General features: G+C 45.9%; 1 protein-coding gene across 1 annotated transcript; it reads right to left on the bottom strand.

Moving 5' to 3' along the window:
• Positions 1–2822: 2822 nt before the first annotated feature.
• On the bottom strand, positions 2823–4379 carry HCAR1 (hydroxycarboxylic acid receptor 1). Its single transcript, XM_030860172.3, has one exon. The coding sequence runs from the start codon at positions 4310–4312 to the stop codon at positions 3305–3307; it is 1008 nt and encodes a 335-aa protein (XP_030716032.1). The 5' UTR covers positions 4313–4379; the 3' UTR covers positions 2823–3304.
• Between the last annotated feature and the right edge of the window lie 11207 nt (positions 4380–15586).

Genomic DNA, 15586 nt, shown 5'->3' on the forward strand with positions numbered 1-15586 from the left:
TAACATTTTCCTATTCCAGGTAGTTTAAACAAAGCTTTGTCAACAAAGCTATATGACTGTTCCTTACAATTCCGAACACTTCTTGATAACATTTGTTTCATCACATTCTATGCATTTTAAAAAAGAGAAGCAAAACCAGAGTCAAGAGTGTGGTTGTGAAACGGTGCACGTCAGATTGGGACATGAACCCCTGTGCCGGGATCCAAACCTGGCCAAAACCCAGAGTCTTCCAAATGAGATCACACACCTGGTTTCAGGACTTAATGAAGTTCAGGTTCTTGCTGAGGTCTCATCACAGAAAGAATTCAGTGAGAGACAAAGTGATGGGTAGGAAGTGGATTTATTTAGAGAGAAACACACTCCGCAGACAGAGTGTGGGCCATCTCAGAAGGTGAGAAAGTCAACGGGGTATGGGGTTGTCAGTTTTTATAGGGGTGGGTAATTTCATAGGCTAATGAGGGGAGGAGTATTCCAGCTATTTTGGGAAGGGGCAGGGATTTCCAGGAATTGGGCCACCGCCCGCTTTTTGATTCTTCTGGTCGGTCTGTCGTGGCACCTGTTGGTGTGTCATTTAGCTTGCTGATGTGTTACAGTGAGCGTGTACTGAGGCTCAAGGTCTAGCGGAAGTTGACTTGCCCGCCATCTTGGACCCATTTGGTTCTAGTCAGTTTATGTCATGTCCTTGGGCTATGTCATTCTTTCAAAGGTTGTGCCCTGCCCACTTCCCTCTTGTTTCAGTTGGGGATTTGATTTTTGTTTTCGTTTATTTTTGCTGTTTTTTAGTGAGAACCTCAGCCTACTGTGTGCTTCTGGATTTTTTTGGATTTCTTTCCTTGGCGGGTAAAGTCTCAGGAATCTTTTTTTTTTTAACATCTTTATTGGAGTATAATTGCTTTACAATGGTGTGTTAGTTTCTGCTTTATAACATAGTGAATCAGCTATACATATACATATATCCCCATATCTCCTCCCTCTTGCAGTCTCCCTCCCACCCTCCCTATCCCACCCCTCTGGGTGGTCACAAAGCACAGAGCTGATCTCTTTGTGCTATGTGGCTGCTTCCCACTAGCGATCGATTTTACATTTGGTAGTATATGTAAGTCCATGCCACTCTCTCACTTTGTCCCAGCTTACCCTTCCCCCTCCCCACGTCCTCAAGTCCATTCTCTACATCTGCGTCTTTAGCCCCTCATGAATCTTTTAACACAGGATCACACACAGGACGCGGACTTTCTTTTGGAATCTGTTTTTATTAAGATGAAGCAACAAGGGGGCAGCCCAGGAAAGAATGAACTAAGAATGGAATTTAAAGCAGAAGTGTGGGGTTCTCACAGATTTCTATCAAGAGGATATATGGTTCTTTGATGCTGATAAGAATCTTTGCTTTCACTTCTCCCCTGGAAGCTAGGGAGCCAGGGAACTCAAGTAGTCACAACAGAGCAGCTACTTACGGGGCTCTGAACCCCGGGGGAAATTGCTTCTGTGCCTCAGTTTCTTTATATGTAGAGTGTGTTAACATAATACATCATAATATTATGCACTTACTGCCAGACACTGCGCTTAACGTTTTACATGCACTTATTCATTCATTCAAATATTTACTGAGCACCTACTGTGTGCAGGCATGCCTCTAGGCTCTGGGTATATGATAGTAAACAAAGTCCCTGTGCTTCAGGATCCTACATTCAGTGAATCCACCCAATGACCTTCTGATGTCAACGTTATTGTTACCCCTATTTGACAGATAAGGAAATTGAAACTAAACGTGGTTAGGTAAAATCTTCCCCCAGGGAATTCCCTAGTGGTCCCGTGGTTAGGTCTCCGAGCTTCCACTGCAGGGGGCACGGGTTTGATCTCTGGTCAGAGAACTAAGATTCCGCATGCATGCCACGGTGGTGCGGCCAAAGGAAAAAAATGTGTCCCGAGATCACACATTGTAAGCAGTTGAGCTGTGATTTAAGCTTTGTACAGCCCATCCCTGGGCTGTGCAGTGCCCCTGAAAAAGGAATTAATGGGAACAGCCTAGTGGGATGTTTCAAAGCTAAAGAATGAAAAACTGGTAAGGGCCTTAACTGCAGAGAGTCCCCTGGGAATTGGAGAAAGTGTAAATAAAGGAGCCAACAGTTTCACCACTTTGTGGCTTGAGAACGGAGCTAAGGTCGGCTTGGAACCTTTCCCCCTAATCTAGGGCAGGGGCAGCATGTCACTCATACAATCACCTACTTTTGAGGGTCCCATGGACATATTTGGGAAATTCATGTGTATAAGGGACACTACCCTTTCCTCCCTTTCGTGTTTGTATGGAATCCTACAATAAGAGGAAAACACTGGTGTTTGCAGAGAACAGGTCTAGAAACTATAATCATTGAAAGGGTGAACTTCATTAACTTCTGTCTGCTTGCTACACACACGCCTCCCACCCGGCCACACACAAGTTGACTAAGGACCGTCCAGGTAAAAGGGACATTAACACAGTACCTGGCACAGAATATTAATTCAGGAAATACATGGAAAATGAGTGATTGAATAATTCAAACTCATAGTCACATAACAAGCAGCCAAAGCAATTACGCCAGATTCAGCACTTCCCAAAGGCTAACGGGATTTTTTCAAGCACTCAGCTCCCACTGGAAAATTCAGGGCAGGTAAACATATCCTTCAGTACTTTCTTTGAAATGCAAAGACTTGCAGATAAACGTGGAGCTCCAAGAAGGTGGGAGCAGACTGTTTGGCTGTCATTTTTCTTGGGTTCCTGAGAAGTCAGAAAAGTACAGAGGAGCCCCAGGAAGATGAAAATCATTGGGGTCGAGACTTCCCAGTCTAAAGGGCTTCACTCTGCCTGAAATAAAAATATTGACTTACACTAGTTTCTATTTTCCAAGACAAGTAAGAATTTAAGGTCAGAGGATAGGCTATTAAATTCACTAACTCCCCCAGAGAGAGAACATGATGGGTTTAAACATTAGTACCTATTAACTCAGCCATTTAAAAATACACAAGAGCCAAACTCTTCCCAACCCACCACCCAACATACACACACACACACACACACAAACACACACACACACGCCCCTGTCACTGGAATCAAATCATATAAATGCAACCGACTCACTTCTCAACTGGAACCTTCCAAAAAGACATAGTGATCTGAATTTCGTATCTAACAGAGTGAGGAGGATACAGCTAAGAAAGAATGGCATTTTCAAAGCTCTCCACCTCTCAGCATGAAGTATTTCTAAGTCGCCCATGGGTCTTCCTTGATTCTGTCCATCTGTCTGTTCTGGTACCATCTCATTTGGAGATCTCACTGCACGTCGGATTGGCTTTGGAAGCTATTTGCCACACCGATGCAACTCTTGCGACAAAGGTTTGAAATGGACATCTCTTCTGGCCTCTGGGAGTGTCCTAGCCGCTTAGGTCTCAAACTGTGGATTTTGAGCTTGGAGTAGAATTTGGGGAACGAGGGACTTGAAAAATAGTACACCAGGGGGTCCAGCATGCTGTTCACGTAGGTGAAGCTGAGGGTGACGTGGAGGGCTACGTGGACAGAGGGATCGCAGGCGCTGGTAGGCACTGTCCAGAGGAAATACAGTCTGGCTGACACGCTGGGCAGGTAGCAGGTGATGAACACAACCGCCACCACCATGATGAACCGGGTAGCCTTCTTCATCCGAGTCTGCCTGGCCAGGTGCTGCCTCCGCTTCAGACTCCAAATGATCTTGAAGGAGCAGAACAAGATGATGCTGAGGGGCAGGAAGAATTCCAGCTGGAACATGACGTCGTGCCAGCCGTTGGCCGACTCCATGATGAAGCTTTCACAAGTTGTGGTCTCCTCTTGCACACACAGATGGTTCTCCGTCAAAAGATACAGAGTCCCCAGGATGACCATGGTCCACAGGGCACAGATGATGCCAACTGCAGTCCGGTTGGAGATGGCATTCACCGTATGGTGGGGGTGGACCACTTTAAAATACCTGTCCACAGCCACCACCGTGAGGAAGACGATGCTCCCAGCCCTGTTCGTGGCCAGCATGAAGAGTGCCACCCGACAAGGGATGTCCTTAAAGACCCATTGCCTGTGTCTGCGGTAGTAGTCAGTCCGAAAGGGCAGGCAGATCATGAGAAGGAAGTCGGCCACAGCCAAGTTGAAAAGGTAAATAGTACTCGGCTTCCAGGTCTTCATGTGAAAGCAGAAACCACACAGGGCGATGCCGTTGCCCAGGGCGCCCAGCACAAAGGCCAGGATCAGCAGCGGCGGCATCACCTGGGAGATGGGGTCCCCCTGGATGAGGCAGCACGACCTGTTTTCCATGGTGGACAGAGGACCAGTGTTCTGTGTGTTGGGCTGTGGAGTTCCCCCCAAAACACAGATGCTTACCTGAACGCTCCAGCTGCTGCGTTTCCAACTTCTTCACCCTGGGACACAGGTACCACACGTGGGCATGGATGCAGCCACTCCACGGAGAACAGAAACTTCGGCCAGGAAATGGGAGACTCGAGGTAGGGGTTCCTTTCACTGGAGCCCGGGTCACAAGCTGCCTGTCTCCCTGAGAGCCGAAGCATGTAGCACCCCAGGGCTTGGAAACGCGGGTCACTTCACGCAGTTGTCGTTTCTGGGAAGCAGCTGGCAGGTCCGAGGAGATTCGTGCTGGAGAGGAGTCGTTGAGTCCTGTCCCAGAATGATTTTTATTTTCAGCCTCTCTCTTAGCTGGAGAATAAGCAAAGCTGCCCAGGAGGAGTGAAAAAACAGCTTATTTGTCCTCCCTCCCGGTGGAGAAACACAAACATTTCCTGGAGCCGTCCTGGGTCTCTGCCTGCGCTTTCCTCCCTAACCTTTGCCTGACTGCCGTCCTCTCCCTTATCCTGTGGGGCGCTCCCGGGCCGTGCCAGGGAGGGGAGGCTTAGCTCTGCATCTCCTCAGGGCCACTTCCTATGCCAGACTTTAAAATCAGAAGGATCTGCGGAGGAAAAAAATCCTTAATATAGCTCTTGCTGGCTGTTAGAAAAATTCTCTGAAGTGAGTCGCCATTCCTCTCTCCCACTTGCACCTTCCTACCCTTTGCATTCTTCCTTGGAGCCAAGTGACCAGTTGTACCACCACCAAGACCATGAAATGGGTCTGAAGCCACCTCTCACGTCCATGTTCACGAAACAGCCTCTTTGGGAGCCAGGTCCTCCCTCTGCTGTCAGCAAAAGAAGATTTGGCTCTGAGCTTCCCAAATTCCGCCGCTCCAAAGAGCAGAGTGCCATGATCTGTATGGTTTTTTTTGTTTGTTTTCTTTTTTGGCTGCACGGCATGTGGGATCTCAGCTCCCCAGCCAGGGATCAAACCCGTGCCCCCTGCGTTGGAAGCGCTGAGTATTAACCACTGGACGGCCAGGGAAGTCCCTATAAGTTTTAAATTTTAATTACGTGCTGAGCCCATTGGTGGGGGAGAATGAGAGTTGGGGCAGTTGGTCAAGGAGTTTATCTCAAAAACGATCATTAGTAAAATTAGTCTGCTCCCAAGACCAGAGTCTTTGCTAAACTTCCCTGTCCTTTGGCTTTAGAGATGATCTGTCTGTCCTTTCAGCTTTCAGTTTAGGAAAGGGTGAGGGGAGGGCGTGCACTGAGAGGAGGAATGTGCCTTCTTCCAGATGCTGGTGAAAGCTAAATTCTTCCCCCTGAATCCTGGACTCCAAGTCATCCCAACAACCTTCCCCTCTGTCCCCACCCTAGCACGGATCATTGTCACCTCCCTCCTGTTGAAACAGTTGAGTCTCCTTGCTTCTAGTCTATTTTCTGTAATTCCTCTCTCACTCTACAGTGTGATTTTTTTCTAAAGCACAGATATGATCATATCTTTTTTTTTTTCCCTTAAAACCCTTCAGTCTGCCAAGGTGATAGCTGTGTGGCCTGTGAGCCGTATCTGGTTTGAGAACCAGTTTGACTTGACCCATATGTTTTAAAAACCTAGGACTGTCATATAAAAACCTGGATTTCCAGGGACTTCCCTGGAGGTCCAGGGGTTAAGACTCTGCGGTTCTGCTGCAAGGCGCCTGGGTTCGATCCCTGGTCGGGTAACTAAGATCTCATGTGCCACACAGCATGGCAGAAAAATAAAAAAATATATTTTTTAATTAAACAAAACAAAACAAAAACACACCGGGATTTCCAGCCTCTCTTGGAAACTGGAAGATCTGGTCACACTGGGCCAACCATTCCTGCCTGGTAACAGTTTGCTGAAGCTGAGAGTAGCTGCACCCTTGAGACAAGGCAAGAATCCCCATTTTGCCACAGTCCTCACCCCTCCCTGTTACCTGGTCAGCTTCACTCATCGACATGCCTTGTCTCTGTGGGATTTTAAGTTTGTCACCTCTGCTCCAGGTTAAAGGTCAAGTTCCTTGGGTTGGTCTACAAGGCCCTTCACAGATGGTTCCCAAACTAATTTTCCAGTGTCATTCTCCTGTCACTTTCCTCCTCACACCCTACCTGTGAGTCTCCGAACTTGTTACAAATAAATGTATCCACCAAACAGCTACATTTAGCTCCCTCACCAATCCAAGAGGTCCTTGGAGATGAAGTCCATGTTCTTGACAGTAGGGGCCTAGAAGAAGGATCTGATGATTAACTCCTACTTTTACTGAGAGCACATATCCTCCACTTTCACTCTGTGGACCTTTGTGATTGTATAAGAAGATGCTAACTGATGGAGGGGAAACTACCGTAGGCTGGAATGCCCCAAAATGAAGCTGGGTGGGTGACCCTGAGTACTACCTCAATATGGTCAGGCTGGATTTTTCAACAAATGGAAAAGATTCTTCCTTCTGGGTCAGCAGATACCATCGAGATTCTTGTAAACACTAACACAAGGGTTTCCCTTTTCCCGAATGACTAACACTTGCCTTTTTTTCCCACATCCTTTCTGTTTTGTCGAATCACCTTCCACTCCCTCTCTCTTCCTCCCTCTAGAGTTAGCAGGGGATTGAGGAAGAAAAGATAGGTTTCTCTCTCTCTGAAAGTCTACTGCTGATAATAGGGGAGGCTGTGAATGTGGAGGGTTTGTGGGAAATCTCTGTGTCTTCCCCTCAATTTAGCTGTGAACTTAAAACTGCTCTAAAAAAATGTCTTAAATTTTCTTTAAGCCAAATTTCATTACTGTTCTTATTTTTACTTCTAGCTATCAATTACAATGCCTGATATAAAATAGAGGCTTGGGACTTCCCTGGCGGTCCAGCGGTAAAGACTCCACGCTTCCACTGCAGGGGGCGCGGGTTCGATCCCTGGTTGGGGAACTAATATCCCACATGCCATGCAGCACGGCCATAAATAAATAAATTAATTAATTAAAAATAGAGGCTTTATTGATTAAAAAAAATGCTTACTCAATGAACCTCTGAGGTACGTTATCTAGATGCTTCAGGATCCCCAAAATGAGGAAGATGTTATCTGCTGTCTGGGGCTGAGTGTTTACTAGGAGAAATAAGACAAGTGCATAAATAACAAAAAAGGAAAAGCAAATTGAATAAGCGGTTTAAGGCAATATTTTCCACAATGTGGTAGACACGCCATAGATGATACGTGAGATGATTTTAGATGATGGAGAGTAATATCCATATGGACTTTGACTTTATAGCTATGACTTTATTTTAATATGTGTTCGAAAAAAATACAGCTGGTTTATTGGAGTTTTGTGAGTGGGGGGGATGAGGGAGAGTTGTTAAAATTTCTAGGGGCAGAAATAGAAGGAACAGACATTCCGGAAAATGAGCAGCATGGAAAAAGTAAGGTGGAGGGGGCATCTGAGGAACATTCGAGGAGTCTGGAATTTGGAGTCTATGTTGCAGAATCATAAGGAATAAAACAGGTCACGTTGAGTGGGGCTGTTTTGCAGAGGACCTTGAATTCAGTGGCAGGGGGAACCTTTTTTTTCTTCTTCTTTTTATACAGCAGGTTCTCATGGAGGAAACTTTTTTTTTTTTAACTTATTTAATTTATTTATTTTTGGCTGCGTTGGCTCTTTGTTGTTGCGTGCGGGCTTTTCTCTAGTTGCGGCGAGCAGGGGCTACTCTTCCTTGTGGTGTGCGGGCTTCTCATTGCGGTGGCTTCTCTCGTTGCAGAGCACAGGCTCTAGGCACGTGAGCTTCAGTAGTTGTGTCACGCAGGCTCAGTAGTTGTGGCGCACGGGCTTAGTTGCTCCATGGCATGTGGGATCTTCCCGGACCAGGGCTCAAACCCGTGTCCCCTGCATTAGCAGGCGGACTCTTAACCACTGCGCCACCAGGGACGCCCTGGAGGAACCATTTTTGAGTGAGTGACGTTGTAGAGGATCGGAGGCAGGAGATGGAAAAGCAACAGGCTTTTAATATGTGTCCCCCTCCGCTTCTTCTGCCTACCCTGGAGCCCCAGTACTGCCCACTGCTGTCACCTGGGAATTCTGCAGGGTCAGAGCCCATGACTTCTCTTTCTAGTGTGTTCCATGGTGAGCCATAGGGGCAATGTTATCAAGGAGTGTGGTGTCCCAGATAACTGAAGCCCTTGAGAACCAACACTTTGAAAATAAAGCTCACATCAGACAAAGGGAACTGTTAGCACCACCCATCAAGTAGCTGAAGCCGTAGCTTGGTTCCCTCTTCCTTGCTGGCCACATCCCCATCTACAGATCGTACGCCCTAAATCTCTCTCCACACACACTACTACCACTTTTTCAAATATTTATTTATTTATTTAGGCTGTTGCAGCATGTGGACTCTTAGTTGCGGCATGCATGCAGGATCTCGTTCCCCGACCAGGGATCGAACCCCGGGCCCGCTGCATTGGGAGCCCAGAGGCTTACCCACTGGGCCACTGGGAAAGTCCCCACACTGCTACCACTTCGGCTGGTCCAAGTTTCTAGAGGAAACAACCACCTCCTGATTGGTCCTCCTGCCTCCTGTCGTGTTCCTCCTCCAACCCATCTCCTAGAACTCAAACCTGATGATGTCACCTGCCACCCACCAACCCAGCTGAATGCTCCCATGCTTCCCTGTTTTCCTTAGCAGGGAATTCAAGACACCATAGGAACTGGCCTCAATGTCCAACAGGAGACGTAGCAGTGTTTAGTGTCCGAAGGCTGTCTTATAGGGGCCGCTGGGGACACATTTCCCTTCCTTCCTAGTGCTAGATACCTCCCCTTTTGTCGGCTTCAGCAACTTCCACTAGAATTTTCTAAATATAATGATGGAAATGTTCTGTAATATACGTGTAGCTCTTGAGCACTTGAAATTGGGGCTAATGGGCACTGAATTTTCAATATTTTTTAATTTTAATTAGTTTAAATTATAAAAGCTACATGTGGTTTGTGGCTACCATACAGGGAGCCCAGGGGATACCTCTTCCTCCAGCCCCCAAGCCTCCTGTGCTTCTCCCTCTCTAGTCTGGGTTAAACCTTTTCTCTGCCCCTATCTGCCACTCACACGCTGACCACACAGGATTGTAACAGTTTACCTGTGTGTCTTCCCCCAGCCCCTTGTCTCCACGAAGCCTAGTGCTGGGTCTGATTCAGCTCTGCAAGCCCAGATGGTAGCCTGGCACCAAAGGGATGCACAAGAAGTATGTCTTGAATAAACGTATGAACTAGTGGACGAATGACTCCCAACAGACCTCTGTAGTTTACTTATTCTCCTGGCTCTGAGGAGACACAGGAAGGGCAGGTTGAAAGGACCTGCGACCACACCTGCCAGGCTGATCTGGTATGAGCTTGGAGCTCTTGGACCCCGCCGGGCCACCTCCCCCGATGCTTTGTGAGATAACATGACACCGTACGTGACAGGGGCAGGCAGTGGACATTCCCTGCGGGACCGCCCGGCAGGTGGCAAGCGGGGGGAGTGTCTGTGTGACGGTGTGTTAGGAACGCACACTCCTCCCGGTGTGTCTCTTTCACTCCTGCACCTCGGCCACAATCATAACACTTCCAATGTCAGGTGTGTGGGATTTTTTTTCCCCCACGCCACATGATTCTCTGTGACACCAACTGGGTGTCCTACAGTTTGATTCAATTCTGACACTAACCAGAGTTAGCCCAGACCTCACAGGTTAAAGGTTCGGTCCCATGAGACTGCCCCCCACTTTGGATGCTAATTGCAAGTTGTGGGTCCCCTAGATACCTACAACTTATGTCCGACATGGCTGCAATTCGAGGTTCCCATGACACCCCTCCTCAGATTCGAGCATATGCTAGAACAGCTCACAGAACTCAGGGAAACAGTTATGTTTACCAGTTTATTATATAATGAAGGATGTGATAAAGAGACAGAACAGCCAGGTGAAAGGTATGTAGGGTGAGGTTTGGAAGGGTTTTGAGTGCAGGAGCTTTTGTCCCCATGGGGCTGGGGACCTCCTGGTTCATGAATGTGTTCACCAACCCAGAAGCTCCCCAAACCTCATAGAACTGGGCTTTTTGTGGAGGCTTCGTCATGTAAGCACGGTCGCTCATTAACTCCATTTCCAGCCCCTCTCCTTTCTCTGGAGAACGGGGGCTAGGGCTAAAATTCCAAGCCTCTAATCATGGCTCCGTCTTCCTGGTAACCAGCCCCCATCCAACAGTCCATTAATAGTCACCTCATTGGATGGGACTTCCCTGACGGTCCAGTGGTCAGGACTCTGAGCTTCCACTGCTGGGGGCTTGGGTTCGATCCCTGGTCGGGGAACTAGATCCCACCACATGCTTCGAGGCATGGCAAAAAAAAAAAGTCACCTCATTAGAACACGAGACAATCCTATCACCCCGGAAATTCCAAGGGATTTAGGAGTTCTGTGTCGGGAACCAGGGGCAGAGACCAACATATATATTTCTTATTATGTCATAGGTAGAAATCCAGGGCCTCTGCTTCTCCAAAACGCCTTTCCCAATCAGAGACCTGGTATGTGACTGTGTTATCTTCCCGAGGCTGCTAGAACAAATGAGCACAAGCTTGGTGGCTTAAAGCAACAGAACTGTATTCTCTCACAGTCCTGGAAACTAGAACTCTGAAATGAAGGTGTCAGTAGCGCTGTGCTCCCTCCAGAAGCTCCAGGGAAGAGTTTGTTCCTTGCCTCTTCCAGCTTCTGGGGACTGTTGGCGGTCCTCGGCTTGTGGCTACATCACTCCAATCTGTTTCCATGGTCGCATAGCCTTCTCCTCTGTGTACCTCTTCTATGGACACTTGTCATTGGATTTAGGGCCCAGATAATCCAGAATGGTCTCAGGATCACTAACTTAAATACTGCAAAGACTCTTTTTCCAAATAAGGTCATATTCACAGTTTTGGGGGGTTAGGATGTGGACATATCTTTTTTTTTGAGGGGTAACCACTCCATGCATTACAGTGACCTTCTCTTTTTTTTTTTTTTGACAGAGTCCTTTATTTATTTATTTATTTATTTACTTACTTACTTACTTACTTACACTGAGCAGCCTGTGGGATCTTAGTTCCCCAACCAGGGATTGAACCCAGGCCCTCGGCAGTGGAAGCACGGAGTCCTAACCACTGGACCACCAGGAAGTCCCTACAGTGACCTCTTCAACGTCACTGTTTGAGTCTCAGAGTTCCTTTCTCTACCAAACTATTTCAAAATGCCCTCTCTGGAAGGGAGGAGGAACTACTGACTGAATTTATGGTGTAAATGATTTATCACATTTTTCGTTTTGTTTCCTGCTACAGCCCAGGAGAAAGCTAGGGGCCTGAACGTTAAGGAGAGAGCTGGGGATTGCTTCAGAGGGTGATCAGGAGAAAAGTTACCCTGACCTGACACAAGCTGACAAGGAAGTTCCTCACCATTTCAAAATGAGTCTTAAAAATTGCAAACAATGTATTTTTCCCCCCTAGGTATAAAGTGTAAGAAAAATTAAAAAGAGAGGGGGGAACTATAGATTCAAAGAGATTTAAGAGCTATAGGGTGTTCCCTAGTGGTCCAGTGGTTAGAATTCTGTGCTTTCACTGCTGTGGCCCCGGGTTCGATCCCTGGTCAGGGAACTAAGACCCAGCATGCCGTGCAGCATGGCCAAAAAAAAAAACTAGATATATTAACCAATTGTTTGTACTCTCAACTCTAACTGTTAAAAAGTATGAGACATTAGGGGAAATCTGAACAAGGACTGGCTAATTAAGGATAGATAGTAAGGGATTCTTGCTAATTATCGTAGGTGTGATAACGGGGTATTTTTGTTATGTTTAAAGAAAGAGTCCTTATCTTTTGGAAATAAATACTGAAATATGTGTAGATGAAATTACATGGTATTTGGGATGTGATTCAAAGGAGTCCAACAGGGGCTTCCCTGGTGGCGCAGTGATTGAGAGTCTGCCTGCCGATGCAAGGGACATGGGTTCGTGTCCCGGTCCGGGAAGATCCCACATGCCGCGGAGTGGCTAGGCCAGTGAGCCATGGCCGCTGAGCCTGCGTGTCCGGAGCCTGTGCTCTGCACCGGGAGAGGCCACAACAGTGAGAAGCCCGCGTACCGCAAAAAAAAAAAAAAAGGAGTCCAACAGGAGAGGGGAAGAGAAATAGAAAAACAGAGGTTATGAGTTTTTGATTGTTGTGGCTGGATTATGGGAACAGGGATATTCATTGTCCTATTCTCCCTGTGTCTGTATATATTTTCCATTATAAAAAGTTAAATAAAGTTGAAAGCAACTTAAATCTTTATTGGTGGGGAATGAGATAAATTATGGTGTCTCCATTCAATAAAATTCTGTGTAGTTATTAAAAAGAATAGTAGCATTCACTTGTACAACACTACCTTTGGATCAGGCCCCCACCAAAACACAAAAAATGCACTGGAGTTTGTGTTGAATAATCCCATTTTTGGAAGCTAAAAAAATAATGTATACACTGTTGTGCATCGCTAGGTGGAAACGTAAAATGGCTCAGCCGCTGTGGAAAACAGTTTGGCAGCTCCTCAAAAAGTTAAACATAGAATTGCCATAGGACCCAGCAATTCCACTCCCAGGTATATACCCAAAAGAATTGAAGATAGGACTCAAGCAAATACTTGTACACAAATGCTCAGAGCAGCACTAGTCACCATAGCAAAGGTGGTGTGATTGTTTATTTTATGTGTCATCACGGCTGGGCCACGGTGCCCAGATATATGTGGTCAAACATTATGCTGGATGTTTTTCTGAAGGTGTCTATTGGAAGAGATTAACATTTTTTTAACATCTTTATTGGAGTATAATTGCTTTACAATGGGGTGTTAGTTTTTTGCTTTATAACAAAGTGAATCAGCTATACATATACATATATCCCCATATCTCCTTCCTCTTGCGTCTCCCTCCCACCCCTCCAGGTGGTCACAGAGCACTGAGCTGATCTCCCTGTGCTGTGCGGCTGCTTCCCACTAGCTAGCTAGTTTACACTGAGATTAACATTTAAATTGGTGGACTTTGAGTAAAGCAGAGTGCCCTCTATAATGTGGGTGGGCCTCTTCCTGTAAGCTGAAAGCTTTACTAGAATGAAGACTGACCTCCTCCAAGCAAGAAGGAATTCTGCCTGCAGATGACTTTTGGACTTGACCTCAACATTGGCTCTTCCCTGGGTCTCCAGCCTGCCAGTCTACCCTGCCGACTTACCAGTCTTCATGGTTGCATAAGCCAATTCCTTAAAATTAATCTCTCTCTGTATATATATATATACACCCTATTGGCTCTGTTTCTCTGAAGAACCCTGAATAATACAGGTAGAAACAATTCAAGTGTTCATCAACACATGAACAGATAAACAAATTGTGGTATCAACACACAGTGAAGTATTATTATTCCATCATAAAAAGGAATGAAGTTCTGATTCATGTTACAGAGTCCATGAACCTCAAAAACATTCTAAGTGAAAGAAGCCAGACATAAGAGGTAATGTATTATTCCATTTATATGAAACATTCAGAATATATAAATCATAGAGACAGAAAGTGGATTAGTATTTTCCAAAGACTGGAGATAGGGGAGAATAGGCAATGACTGCTTAATGGGTACAGGGTTTGTTTTGGGGGTGAAAAAATGTTGGAACTAGATAGAAGTGGTGTTTGAACAACAATGTATTATGCCACTGAATTGTACTTTTTTTTTGGCCACGCTGTGTGGTATGGGGGATCTTAGTTCCCTGACCAGGTATCGAACCCGTGTCCCTTGCAGTGGAAGTGTGGAGTCTTCACCACTGGACCGCCATGGAATCCCTGAATTGTACACTTTAAATGGTTACTTTATGTGAACTGCAACTCAGTAAAAAACATGTATATGCATTTTAGAAATCTGGAAGATAAGAATATGTGCTGTGGAGTTAGGCTGCCTGGGTTTAAAGTTAATTCTTTCACTTATTGGCTGCAAGATCTTTAGGCAAGCTACTTTCCTCTTTAAGTTTCAATTTCCTCACGTGTCAAATGGAAATGATATTACCCATGTTATTCTAATATGAAGGCAAAATTGTAATAGGGAAGAACTTCTGCATTTTATTACAAGTTAATCACTAAAGGGATTTTGCCTATAAATTTAAATTATGCATAATGGCCCATCTCTGGGAACCCTGCCTCCTATGCAACGAGCGTTAAGCTAAAATACATTGGTTTAAGATGTAGAGAACAAAGGTATGGACGCCAAGGGGGGAAATTGGTGGGGTGCAGGGGGGGAGCGTGGGGTGGTGGTGGTTGTGGTGGTGGTATGAACTGGGAGATTGGGATTGACCTATATCTGTTAATATGTATAAAATGGTTAACTAATAAGAAAAAAATAAAATAAAATAAAACACATTGGTTTAGCTCACAGGAAACCTCCTGACCAGGCTCACCTATGAATGGCTGCAGGAAGAAAGAAATTAACACATCCCCTCCCAAGTCTGACCGGAACCAGGACTTTACTCCCTCCGCTTTTAGTATAAAAGAAGCATGAATTCTAACTCAGGGAAGATGGTTCCTTGGGACTTTAGTCCACCATCTTCTCGGTCTGCTGGCTTTCCAAATAAAGTCGCTATTCTCTGCCCCAACAATTCATCTCTCAATTTATTGGCCTGTTGTGCAGTGAGCAGTACGAGCTTGAACTGAGTAACAAAAATGAGTTAATCGGACTTCCGTCGTGGCGCAGTGGTTGAGAGTCCGCCTGCCAATGCAGGGGACACGGGTTCGAGCCCTGGTCCGGGAAGATCCCGCGTGCCACGGAGCAACTAAGCCCGTGCGCCACAACTACTGAGCCTGTGCTCTAGAGCCCACGAGCCACAGCTACTGAGCCTGCGTGCCTAGAGCCCGTGCTCCGCAACGAGAGAAGCCACCGCAGTGAGAAGCCCGCGCGCCGCAACTAGGGAAAGCCCGCGCGCAGCACTGAAGACCGAACGCAGCCAAAACTAAATAAATAAATAAACAAATAAAATTAAAAAGAAAAAAAAATGAGTTAATCTATGTAAAGTGCTTAGAGCAGTATACAACATAGAGTAAACGCTATATATGTCTTAGTTAATATTCCTATTAATATCATTATATGTACCAAATTGTTAATAGCACTCTGGAGATGGGGAAAATTTGGTTTTTTACTGTACACACTATGAATGTTTTGTAATATTTTTGTAATAAAAGAGAGGTACACTTAAATGTATTGTAATATAGCTC

This window comes from Globicephala melas, chromosome 13 (assembly GCF_963455315.2).
Source record: "Globicephala melas chromosome 13, mGloMel1.2, whole genome shotgun sequence".
Lineage (NCBI taxonomy): Eukaryota > Metazoa > Chordata > Mammalia > Artiodactyla > Delphinidae > Globicephala > Globicephala melas.